At 47.5% G+C, this 12,688-nt stretch overlaps 1 protein-coding gene across 1 annotated transcript in view; it reads left to right on the forward strand.

Annotated features, from left to right (window-relative positions):
* Positions 1-5,985: 5,985 nt before the first annotated feature.
* Dap (death associated protein) overlaps positions 5,986-12,688 on the forward strand; it is a 53,401-nt gene continuing 46,698 nt past the window's right edge. Inside the window, exon 1 of the mRNA XM_028767694.1 lies at positions 5,986-6,114. Within this exon, the coding sequence (XP_028623527.1) occupies positions 6,060-6,114 (55 nt within the window). The 5' untranslated portion in view covers positions 5,986-6,059. The remainder of the gene's footprint in view (positions 6,115-12,688) is intronic.

Here is a 12,688-nt window from a genome sequence, read left to right on the forward strand (position 1 = left end):
CAGTTCTTCTATTCTTACGTGTGCTTGTGGTGTACCTACATGTGAAGGCATGTTTTTTGCATGTATGTGTGTAGGTGAGCATGTTCATGTGTTTGTACACGCACAGGGATGTCCCAAGGTTGACATCCTCCTTTATTGTTTTTCTACCTGATTCATTAAGGCAGGGTCTCTTGAACAAAGACCCACAGTGCACCCAAGTAGTTAGTCTTGCTAGCTAGCTTGCTCGAAGAATCCCGTCTCTGCCTTTTGAGACTGGAATTACAGTGGGCAGATATAGCCATCAGACATTCTACATAGGTTTTGGGGTGATCCGAAGTCCAGTCCTCGTGCTTGGCCAGCAAGTGCTTTCACCACCCCATCACCACCTCAGTCCGTAGATTTGTCTTCATCCTGCATCTTCAGTCAGTGTCAAGGGATCTACAGGAACAGTTCTCAAACATCTTGGGGAAATCTGGTGTCAGTGGAGGAGGGTAGACCTATGCAAAACAACTAGGAGGTGATCATGTTTGTGATACACTAAAACCTTGTTTCCCACTCTGTCTCGAGGGTACAGTGTAGTTTTTTCATAGCCACATGATGGGATAAGACAAGTGACTGAACGTAGGTAGAAAGAGGATGCAGCTGTCTTCCCTACAGCCTAACATAAGGCAGGACTTTTCTACTCTGCCTGTGCATGCTTACTCTGCCTTCACCACAAGTGTGGCGAGGATGCGGCCCCCTGTCTTCTACCTTCTTTGCCTCTCCTCTGTGCTTCCGGTGAATGAATACCCTCTCACCTCCAGTCAAGTAGAAAGGTTTAAGTAAGTCTTTGCTCTTGGCTCTGAACAGCTTTCTCCTTCCCAGAAACCACCACAACCCAGTAGGAACCTGTTTCCTCTCTAGAGCTTCGAGCACATTTCACCCTGTGTCATAAACACAGTTTACTTCATTCTTTCCTCTGAAATCCCTAACAAGCAATACTCTTTGGGAAGACTTGCTTCAATCCTCATGGTTTACACAGCGTCCCCAGTGTGTCACATTGTCAACCCACAGAGACATTCCAGAGGGCATGTGACTTGGTGTTAAGACTGGGACACCGAGCCTCGTGGAGGATGCGTTTTTCTGGAGCTCATAAACTGACATGTGGTCGGGATGGGTCCTCATGTGTCTAGAGATCTCCCCCACTGACTTCTCTCCAGTCGTGCCCCACAGGAAAAGTCCAAGCAGAGCCCTGTGGGCTTAAAGGGGTCACGATGACCTCAACAGCCTCCTGCGGTTCATCTCACATCTATGGTTTCAGAGAATGATAGGCTCACAGCCAAAGAACTTCCTGAAAGGCTTTTCTGTATTTTTCAAGGCAAAGTCATGTCCCAGTGGCACTGTCTACTGGATAGATTCTTTAAAAACAAAGTAGCAAAACTATTTTATTATTCAATTTTAGATTCCGGGCTCTCCTGAGATTATTTTGTCTTGCTGAGAACCTCTTTATCCTCAGCGTGTTTGTCATGTTTATTTTTATACTTATAGCAATTCATATACCCTTGTAAGAAATTTTATACCTCGAGATAAATGCAAAGTTGTAATACTGAATAACTATTTGCAACCCTAAGATAAGTATTATTGCCTCCAATACAGAATGGTAATCACAGACTACATAAGGGGCTTCCACAAGGTCACATTGTGGCTCAGAGGGCAAACTGGAAATGCCATTTGTCCACACCCTTCCCTTACTTCTCCACTAAACACATCCTTTCATAAATAATTGACAAAGGCTACGAAGTTCTGCAGGGAATCAGTATTCATAGTGCCATGCCGCTCATCTTCTTTATGGTTTTTCTATTTTCTAACTTCCAGATAAAGCTAAGAGGAATATTTGCCGAGGTTGGTCATTTCTTTCTTCAAATGTCTTTTACTAAACTATAAGTTTGTATGAGACTGAAATTGACTCCACATTCTTTATTAGTTATTGAATATCTTCTGAAAGCCCCTCAGATAGCTTCTCTCCCTGTGACTGAGGACTAGTTGAAACCCAAGTGAAACCCTCCAAGGACTTCTTGCCTCTGTGTTCACACACACACACACACACACACAAGTGTGTGTGTGTGTGTGTGTATGTGTGTGTGTGTGTAATATATGGCACAATTTCATTTCTTCTTTGGCTTTTGGAACCTGTGTGGATGTCAAACCAATTACACTTAATTTTATTTATAACTTCTATAGCATAATAAAGAAATACCTTTGATGCTATGAAGGTAAGTCAGGAATGACTACTACCCTCTCTTGATGAGCCAAGACAACAATGTGAAAGAATTTTGTGCGGTGAGTAAGAATATAAAAATTCTCATCCATAAGGCAGCAGCCCAGAAAGACAGAAAGCAGAGCCTAGCCTGGAAAAAGGAAGCGGTTTTCATCGAACTGACTGACACATGAGTAATGTTTATGCACCATAGGGCAATGCACAAAGATAAAAAAAAATCCACTGCAGAAATAAAAATATATTCTCTAGTGTATAATGGTTTACAAGTACTTTCAAACATGTAATCTAAACAACCAATGGAAAAAGCAGGCTCTCTCAGGCCTCCCCATCCAGACCCAACTCCTACAGTCCTTCATAGTCTCAACGTCTCCATCAGAGAAGCCACATCTGGAGATGCTGTGGGAGTAACTGGGATGATACAGAAGCGCATCATCACTGAGCCCTGAAACCTCCCAATACCAACAACCGTCACGGTTCAGATCTGGAATGACCCTCACATGTGGTAAAGGTCTGACACCCAGTCTGGCAGTATTTGTTGGTGGGAGAACCTTTAAAAGGTGGGGGTCTAACAGGAGACTCTTGGCTCATCTGTCTAAAGGGCATGTGGAACTCTGGGCTTTTCCTCTTTCATTTGCTCCCCAGCCATGAGGTGAACAGGTCTGAGCCACTGTGCTGCTGCAGGCTCAAACGCAACGGGGCCAGTAAGGAAGGTGCTAGAACCTCCAAAACTGTGGCCACGAGATTTTACTGTTTTTTTTTTTATTTATTTAATCAATTCTGCCGAGGGGGTAGGACCAGGGTGTGACTCCTGCCAGGTCAGCAGTGTAAAACTTTCCTTTCCTTTCCTTTCCTTTCCTTTCCTTTCCTTTCCTTTCCTTTCCTTTCCTTTCTCAGGTGAGTGCTGCGGGTGTCTGTGGTAGTGTTGGAACCGTAACATACATGAGGGGCACAGCCCTCCGATGTCTTCCTTGAAGACAGGGAAACCAAGGCTCCGAAAGACTCAGTGATGTTGCCAAGGATGCACAACAGACACTGACAGGGAGGATTTGCACCGTCTGATACTTCTTCAAACCTTCTTTTCAGATTCTGTTTAGAAAACAGCTGGTGGGATGGCTCAGTGGTTAAAAGTACTGACTGCTTTTCCAAAGGTCCTGAGTTCAATTCCCAGCAACCACATGGTGGCTCACTGTAGGAGAAGCTAAGGTGGGAGGAGTAAGGAAAAGGAGGAGCGAGGTGAGGGAGAGAGAGATGTAGGAGACACCATGGATGACCACGCATGTACCAGGAACAGTCCTGAGTAACAACTTATATCTAGGTAAGTTAATTGGGAAACATCTATAATTATGTGGGCGTATTGTTATTGAGCATTACCAAATATATAAAGCCTTTGATTAATATTTAAGCATTAGAGTCTCATTTCCTACAGGGTCCACATGGAAGGCGGGATGGTCTGGGCACAGCCCAGTCTTGTGGAGAGACCGTGGAAGATTGGCAGAGCTATCTCCCACACTGGTGTCTCGTGGGTGGCAGGGCTGGTGTCTCTGGCCTCCTGAGTGGACTGCCCGAGCTTACACCACTGCCACTCCTGGCCGCAGGCCTAGGCTAGTCGGGAACATGGTGGCTGATTAAGAAAAGCCAGGTTGAATACCACAGATCTAAATAATTACCTCAACAGCTCACAACCATCTTTAATGGGATCCAGTGCCCTCTTCTGGTGTGTCTGAAGACAGCGATGGTGTACTCGTATAAGTAAAATATTAATTCTTTAAAAAATAAAAACAAACAAAAACAAACAAACAAAGGAGCCTACTTAGAGAAAAGGGGAAATGTTCCCCAAAACCTTACTCAGAAGTTAGCCAACACTAGGAGGAAATCCTGCTGGGCTGAGAAACCTGGTATTTGGGCCCAGCTCACATTCACCAGACTGAAATGCCTTTCTCTCTCTCTCTCTCTCTCTCTCTCTCTCTCTCTCTCTCTCTCTCTCTCTTTCTCTCTCTTTCTGTGTGTGTGTGTGTACTTTCTTAGTAAAATGAATTATCCTGCCCCATTCCTCGAACCATTATGAGATTCAAATAACATCACGCAGTCAACAATTCTAGAATCTGTTCAGTAGACACAAATGCACAGAACGCTCTCAGAGCAGAGTGGTACTCAACATTTCGACTGAACCTGTGACCAACTGGGCTGGACACACTCACATCCACACACGTGCCCTCCTCCACACTCGACAGTAATTGGCTATGCTATTACATCCTAAGCGTCCTCATCACTTTAGGTGGAGGCCCGTGTGTTCTCTCCGTTAAGGCAGCATCGTAGGAGACCCACTGCCTCTCTGTTCCAGGATTGGAACAGATATGGATCTTTTGTGATTGCCTTGGCTATTGGGCCTGGTATATAAGTGAAAAACATATACCAGGCCCCTCTTTCCATGGAGCTGACATTCTAGTTCACGGAGAATTCCAGTAAATGAGCAGAGAGAAATAAGGACTGCAGATGAGGCTGAAGGCATGGAGATAGTAAAAGCATGAACATAAAGCATGAGCCAAGCACCTTGGCTACATTTTCAGATCTCACGGTCAGCTGACTTTACAAGCTGGTCGTATTGCAGAAAGGAGTCCGTCATGCAGGCATCTGGAGAAATCGGTGCTCAGTGATGGAAATGGCAGATGCCAAGACCAGAAGAATTGGCCTGTCACACTAAAGAAGGATCAGAACAGCCAGTATGGGCCAAGGAGCCATGAGCAGAGAGCTGATAGTTTACCAGACCCCGTCCTCAAAGAGCCTGGTGGGTTGTATGTGCTACGGGTTGCATTTGACGGCCATGAGATCTTCAAACCTGGAAACCTCCTCTACTAAGAATTTGTTTTCTATACAAGCCAGCAATCCACCTGCCTCTCGAAGACTGCGAGCTAAATAATTCTCTTTTATGAATTACTCAGACTCCAACACTCTCACAGTGGAAAGCACCCAAGGAAAGTGTAGGGAAAAGGACCAAGGAAGATGCGAATATTTAGAAGTCTACAGGGAAGCTGGCCAAGCTGCATGGCAGCCAGGGCGGCCTGAGGACTGGACAAGGCAAAGACACGTCATCCCTAAAGCTAAAGAGAATCCGGAGCTGTCTGCAATGCTCCTAAGGGATCAAAGGCACTAGACAAGTGACGTTTGGATTTGGCAGTGTGGGGTCAGGGAGAGGACTAGTTCTGAGGGGAAGGAAGGAGTAGAGAGGTGTGGCACCCAGCTTCTTTTAATAGCTGTGTGGTCAAAGGTCCACGTGCAGCCCAGAAGGGATGGTGGCAGACCCTTTTCTAAAGATAGAAGACTGCTGATCTTGCAGAGCTGCGAGTTCTAGAGAGGTACCCGATGAGTTGTGCGGCAAAGTGGACCAAGGAGCCGGGAGCTGTCATCTCTGAGCGGAAATCCTGCGCCGTGGTCTCGAACCACCAGCAGGCGAAGCTTCCCTCAGTGACAGCTCCGCTAGGGGACACACACCAGGGATCCAGCCCCTCGCAGACCGCAGGGCCGCCCCGCCCTTCACGTACACGCGCCCCGTCACCCTTCCCATCCACCAGCCTTGGAGTTGTACGTGGCGCAGGCTGCTGCGCATGCTCCACACGGACGGGCGGGCGGGGCAAGGCGAGGCAGCCCGCACGGCTCGGGTGGGCGGGGCCGTGCCACGCAGCCGACCGGAGCCACGCCCCCAAGCCTGGGCGGCAGTGCGCGTTCCCGAGCGGCGCGCGCCCCACGCCTTCCCTCCCGAGGCCTCGCGCGCGCACTGCCGCCCACCCCGCGGCTGCCATCGCCCCCTCAGAAAACCAGCGGCGCCATGTCTTCGCCTCCAGAAGGAAAGCTGGAGACCAAAGCTGGACACCCGCCCGCCGGTACTGACTGGTTTGCACTTTGTCTCGGGGCGCCGGGCGGGGGCGGGGCAGGATCGGGGTCCTGGTGCCCCGTTCTAGTGCGATGCGCTTGCGCGCAGGTGAGCGGGACCCCGGGGTGCAGGTGAACGGGGCGCAGGATCCAGCCCTCCCCGGCGGGGACACCCTAGTTGTACAAGTCAAAATTCAAACGTAGGCAGTTTCTATGAGATTGCACAGATGTTTGGCGGGGAGACCCCCAACGATTAAAAGGTAGTGTTGTATCATGATGATTAATCGTGGGCTGACAGCATTTCACACTGACAGACCAAAGAAGCGGAAATAATTATGATCATTAATCACCCGGCATCACTTCCTTTAGTCACTTACTTTTCGCATCCAACTTTCTCTTGAAAGTGGTTAAAATGATACTTTTAAAGCAAACCCCAAACTTTTAAGCCAAGGCAGATCAGTCCAGTAAAGAGCCGCCTTTCTTAGGAACTGGCAAGCAACCTTTGTGTGCCTTGGGCAGCCGCCTCCACTCAGTTCCTGTTTGTTCCTCCATGGCTGGAGGAGTTGGCATGTCTACTGCCCTTTTTTGTGGCGGGGATACCTGTGGAAGTACCACAGTGAGCCAGCCTGAAGGCCGTGGGTCCCAGAGGCCAAGTCTACTTAAAGGTCCTCTGGGTCTTGACTGAACACGCTGGTGGTATAAAACCAGAGCTTCTCCCGGCAAACCTTAGAGGACTGTATGGGGTAGGGACACATTTGTGCCATCTTTCTGTAGTTAAAAACTCATACTCTCCAGCTGCTGGCCCCACTGGAGAGCAGGAGATTCAGGGGAGAGGAAATGGCCTTTAAAGTATGCTGTATTCCAAAGCTGACTCACTGTGACAGTGCTTCTTAACTACCCTAACTGGAGTTAGGGGTCGTAGCTATGGAAGTGTTCAGTATAAGATACCATGATCGAGTATAGAAGGCTCTGGGTTCAATCCTCACTTCTTACAATACAAATCAAATTGTGGAAAGATTACATTTAAGACATTGGCGCCTATCCCTAACCAAGTCTGTTGGCCATTGGTATGGTTTGTTTCTCCAGTGGAGTCTCACTGAGTATGTTAAACCACACTTCAGGGTAGGCCCTATGCCCCAGTAAATAGATGGCCAACGCAAAAAGAAAGCAGTGGTATTTTTGTAGACTTCTTGTCTCGTGTGGCTTTCTTTGGGCATTTTAAAAAATCTTACTAGTCTATTGCTTGTGTATTTTGGTTTGTGGTTTTGTGGACTCTGTGTGTGTGTGTGTGTGTGTGTGTGAGAGAGAGAGAGAGAGAGAGAGAGAGAGAGAGAGAGAGAGAGAGAGACTGAATTGGGGGAAGACTTAGGAAAGAGGAGAAGCATAATCAGACTATATTGTGTGAAAAAATCTACTAAAAAAAAAACACAAAACAACAACAACAAACATTTCCTTTAAGGAAAACCTTGACCTTTAATTCCTAAAGGAGTAGTTTGGGTCCACCTGCCTGTGGCTCTGAGCTGTTTGGCGTGGCCCACACAGTAGGATCACATGCCTGATTCTCCCAAGATAAGCAGTTCATTAGTGTGTGCTGTTGGAAAGACATTGAGTCAAAACCAGCACTAATTAAGTTACACATAGAGACTTTTCATATGAACACCTTAGGATCAGAGAAAGAAAAACACATGTGGGGGAGGTTTGACTTGAGAGTTCTGATTTTCTTTAGTTTGTAAACAGGCATTTGGATTAGAAATGAAATACGTTGTTTATGCCTGCAGAGAGAACCACATTGTTAGAGTCTTGAGGAACACCACTGGGCTCCTCTGGGACTCTGGGTTTCTTACCTGAAATTAGAGGCTGTAGCAGATGGTGGGTCTCTGGGCCAGCCATCTGTGGGGCCCAGCCTCAACCTTGGGCCTGTATTTTTTGCTTCTTTGCCTCTGTTTGTTTCTCTAGTTAATCAAACAGCTAAATTCAGGTCATTTACCTGACCCAAAAGTCTAGCAGGAGAGTAGCTGTCAGTGTCACATGCTGCATATCCCAAGGCTAGCTAGACCTGTGAGCCCAGAGGGGTGGATGGGAAGGGGGTGGTTCACTAGTGGTTCCCTAGTGGTCATGTTTCTCCCTATCCGCAGAAGACCGAGGGTACTGCCTGTTTATGGCAGGAAGGCCATAGGGTGCTCCCCCCACCCCACCCCCAGCAGTACCACAGAGCAGCGATGCTGCAGAATAAATATTTTTTTAAAAGAAGAAAGGGCCACCCACTAGTAAAGAAGAGTAAAGGTTTGCCAAGGACACAGTTCATAAGTCAAAATGACTGCCTTAAAAACTCTGGGAAGGCTTTCATTAAATGCTTAAATTGTGTACCGACTTGTGTTTACATCTTTAACTGGAAATAATAAAATTCTCTCACCACTCTTCTGCTGTCCTCTCTTGTGTTTTCTCTTTAACAACCCTCCTCCCTACAGGGCCTCCATTTCCCTCATGACTCTTCCACCTCTTACTGTCTCCTACTCTTCTGGTTTCCAGACGTACTAACATCTTCACCTTGGGGGGAAACAGGGAGCTGGCACAGTGCCTGGAAGAGATACTCGGTAAATAGGTCCAGGAACATTTCCTTAGGGTGCATGTGGTGCATTTCCCACCCTGCTCTGATGGCATGCCTGCAGCCTCCCAGTCTTCCCCGGCGCACAGGTGGCTGGATGTTGAAGAGTCAGGAGGGAGGAAACGGTGACTAGAACCAACAAAATTTTACTTATGTAAATGGTACTTGGCACTTTCACTACCATGGTCCACTGTGGACGGTGCTGTTTAAATCCCTGGCAGAGCTATTTGAGGTGACTTGCTAACCCCTAAGAGCTAGTTATTGGAGATTGGCACCCAGGACCTCCGCAGCCTGACCGTGTCACTCCCCGGATGCTGCTCTCAAGCTGTGGAATTTATTGGCGGACATGCCAAAGGAAAGTGGAGGGAAGCACTGAAGGATGGTGCTACAGAGACCTTTCTGTAATAGGTGGCACTTCATTGTCTTCTGCACACATTTCTGTGATAGGTGGCACTTCATTGTCTTTTGCACACATCTCCCTAACAGCAAGTTAGCCTGTCGTCCTAACTATACCCACCTGCTGTTCTTCACTGGAAAATGTATGTGGAGAGACGGGGTGAGAGCATTCTTCTCAGGGCTCTGACTGAGGTAGCCACGTATTAAAAAGTGGTTTTCAGTTCTAACAGCAGCCGTGCAGTGGCCCACACTACACATGGTGACTCATCCGCGCCAGCCCCATGTGACTTGGACAAAGAAGAGCTTGGCAGATGCATGTCTCAGATCTATAGCCCCGACCACATGTACCCATTCCCCAGCCAAAACTATAAGTAAGTCAAGTCTCACAAATCTCATAATACGATCCCATCGAGTGTAGCTGATTTTCTGTGTTTCCCCCCCCCCAACAAAAGTTCTTCTCACATCCTCCACAGAACCGAGATGAATGAAAATGTAAACACAACTGTGTATGTCAAGTATAGCGGGAAACAGACCACTCGCTATTTTCAGCAACCCACGTAATTCAGGTCCATTACAGTAGTCACTCAGACATGGCTTCAGGATGCATTAAAGCCCGTGGATGATAATTGACCCTGAAGCACTTTCTTGTGGAAGTTTTTTTGGATTATCCGGAGTATTCTGTTGCTCGAAATGGAAAATGAATCTGCCTTTTATGGTGGCGAGCTTCCTGTCATGTTCATGGTAAGCAGGTTCCCATGCTCAGCCAGTGAACCAGCCATTGACCACAGGCTGAAGGGAGCAAGAGCCCTCTGCTTCCACTCCCAGCATGCCAAGGGGCAGAAGACCCTGTCGTGACTAGTTTTTGGTAACAGGTACTGCCTCTGCTCCTTAGACATCTCTGGCTACTTCTCCCTTCTGGAACCTTCTGTGCGTGTCCTTTTCTTTCCCCTTTGTTTCCTGATCTGGATTGGCGGCTGTCTCCCATCCATGTATCAGACACTTTTCATTTGCATAGGGAATATTCACGTTGGTAAAACAGCCCTGTGAGGTGCAGCACACGAGCTAGAGGATCCGGAGTTTCTTTTGCTCATGTTGAGCCTCCCACAAGGAGCAGCGTGGAGTCCCAGACGCTTTGTACCCTTCCCCGGTGATGTCTGTCTCTCCCTAGTAGAGTCACCCTTCCTAACTAAGATAGACAGCATTTCCTGTTCCCTTCTGTTCAACACTCCTGTCTTATGTATCCCAGGGGAGTTCTGATCCCACCTCCCTTTGCATACGTGCCTCTGAAACGCATTGTCTGTGCTTAATCTAACCTAAACGTGCAGGTTGTTCTCTTGTGTTCTCGCCACCAAAACGCCCGTCAGAACCCTTCCATCTCTTAAGGGTGGATTAGCCTCCTTTTAGATAACATGTCAACAGCTCCTCTCTAGAACAAGGGCAGCTGCCGTTACACAGCGTGCTTTAGGATCTGCTGTCAGGCTTGAGGGACATTGGTGTGCATTATAAACAGCTGTCCCCAGTCCCCATCAGATCCTGTGCCCAGTGCCTGCAGGATCCTGGAAGAACTTTCTCTCCCGACTCCACCATCCTGCTACAGGTTTTTCCAGCCATTTGCTGAGCCTTAACAATAGTTGCCAGCAACTCCCTCTCAGTGCTCCACACTGTAACAGCTGAGGGGAGCTTGGTCTATGGATGGCAGGTGGTCACTAGCCCCCTTCGTTTGTTTCCAGGGCCAGTCTGATCAAACAACAACAACAAAAAGCTTTGTTTACCCCCTTTCCACTGGGACAGGAAAGCGTTCTACAGATCGCTTTTTATTTCTAGCTTTCCTCCCTCCTACAGGTGGTGATATAGTGATCAGGACCTGTCCATAGTCTGTCTCTCTCTATGCTTGGAAGGATTCCCAGTGATTAATGATGTAAATCATCTAGACCTGTCTGGTCCAGCTGTGCCCTGAGGGAAACAGGCGTCCTGCGTGATGCAGGCCCTGTCACAGGGGACTAAAGTGTGGTGATGGTGAGGTGAAGTTGGTGCCTAGAACATCATGGCAGAAAAAAAAAAAACAGAGCTGAGGTGGCAGACCTAGCCAGGATCTGGGAGTCTCTGGAAGAGTCTTACCTAGTGGTGGTGTCCCAATAACGGTCCGATGATTGCCAACAGTCATGTCAGCACCACAGTGGTCTCCTTCCCTATGAGTTCTGTCACCTCCAGTGTTCAAGCACAAAGGATTTTAGCACGTGAGACCTTTCTGAACCCTGAATTTTCATTTCCAGCACCTGCTTGGTAGAGTGAAGCACATCTTGTATGCCAGACTCTCTCAAGAGATGTCTCGGGAGCTAATTCAGTTATCCTCGGTGTCTCTGGGAGGGAGGGACTTGTCACTCTTTCTTCACAGAAAGAGGCCCCTGAGGCACAGAGAATGTCAGGCATGCATATGCATTCATACACACAATGTATGCAGTGTCGAGGTTTGAACCTGAAGGCCCAGGATCCAGGCCTTAACCTCAGCAATACAGTCAGGCTAGAAGGAATCTGTCACTCTTCAGATGTGTATCTCTTGTTTCAGTAATAGCCACCCAAAAAAAAATCTTGAATTTTCCTTTTCTAATGTCAAAGAAAAAAAAACCCAAAGAGCAAAACACCTAGATTTGCAAATGATTCTACAGATTTCTAGTTTTTCAAACAGAATTCTAGATAAGCTGATAGAACCATTGCAACATGCTGTCATAACTTTTCACATTCTTGCAAGCTAAACGGAATCTGCCTCGGCCTTGAGTTATTGTTAGCATTGCCACTTTTATTGCTGCATTAATCACAAGCATACTGAGATGGACTAATGAAGTTAATTGTTTTTAGAAACTGAATCAAACGCAAGTGGGATGCTAGGTAGGTGCCCAGACTCTGGCACCAAGCACTTCTGCAGAGTGGACAGGCCGTTCCAGGGGCTCCTCCAGAGATGTGGTTGTTTTAGATGTCACCTTGACATTCACTGCCAGCTCTCTATGTCTTCGGGAACTAGCCAGTCTCACTTGAAGGCAGTTTGTGGAGTATATCGTATCTGTGAACTGCTATATTTGAAATGTTTCACAGACACCATTTTTCAATGATCGTTCATTCTTTTGCCGCTGCTCCTGTAACAATGCCATAGATGGGCCTCCCCCGCACACAATAGACATCTCTTTCTTGTGGTCCTGGAGGCTGGAAGCCCAAGATCAAGGTGTCCACAGTGCTAGTTTCTCCTGAGCCTGCTTTCTCTCTCCCTCCTTTTTCCTCCCTTCCTGCCCACACCCCAGATCTGGCAAGTCCCTCCCCCGCCCCGACCTTTTCTCTAGGAATGTGCCTCCCAGTGCACAAGTTCTGTTGGTTTAGAATCATCTTCAACTTTAACTTATGTCTTCAGAGGCCTTGATGCCAAATACCATCACAGTTTTCAGTCTGTGGCTAGTGATATGTCACGATATGTTTTCATGCCAAATCCCATCATGTGTTCAGGTAGCGGAAGTTAATACTTCACTGTGTGTATTTCAGAGACGGCAGCATCTTTCACCAGGGCATGGGCAGGAGGGAGGAAGTATATTCTAAAA

Source organism: Grammomys surdaster, unplaced genomic scaffold, assembly GCF_004785775.1.
Source record: "Grammomys surdaster isolate TR1022 unplaced genomic scaffold, NIH_TR_1.0 174, whole genome shotgun sequence".
Taxonomy (NCBI): Eukaryota; Metazoa; Chordata; class Mammalia; order Rodentia; family Muridae; genus Grammomys; species Grammomys surdaster.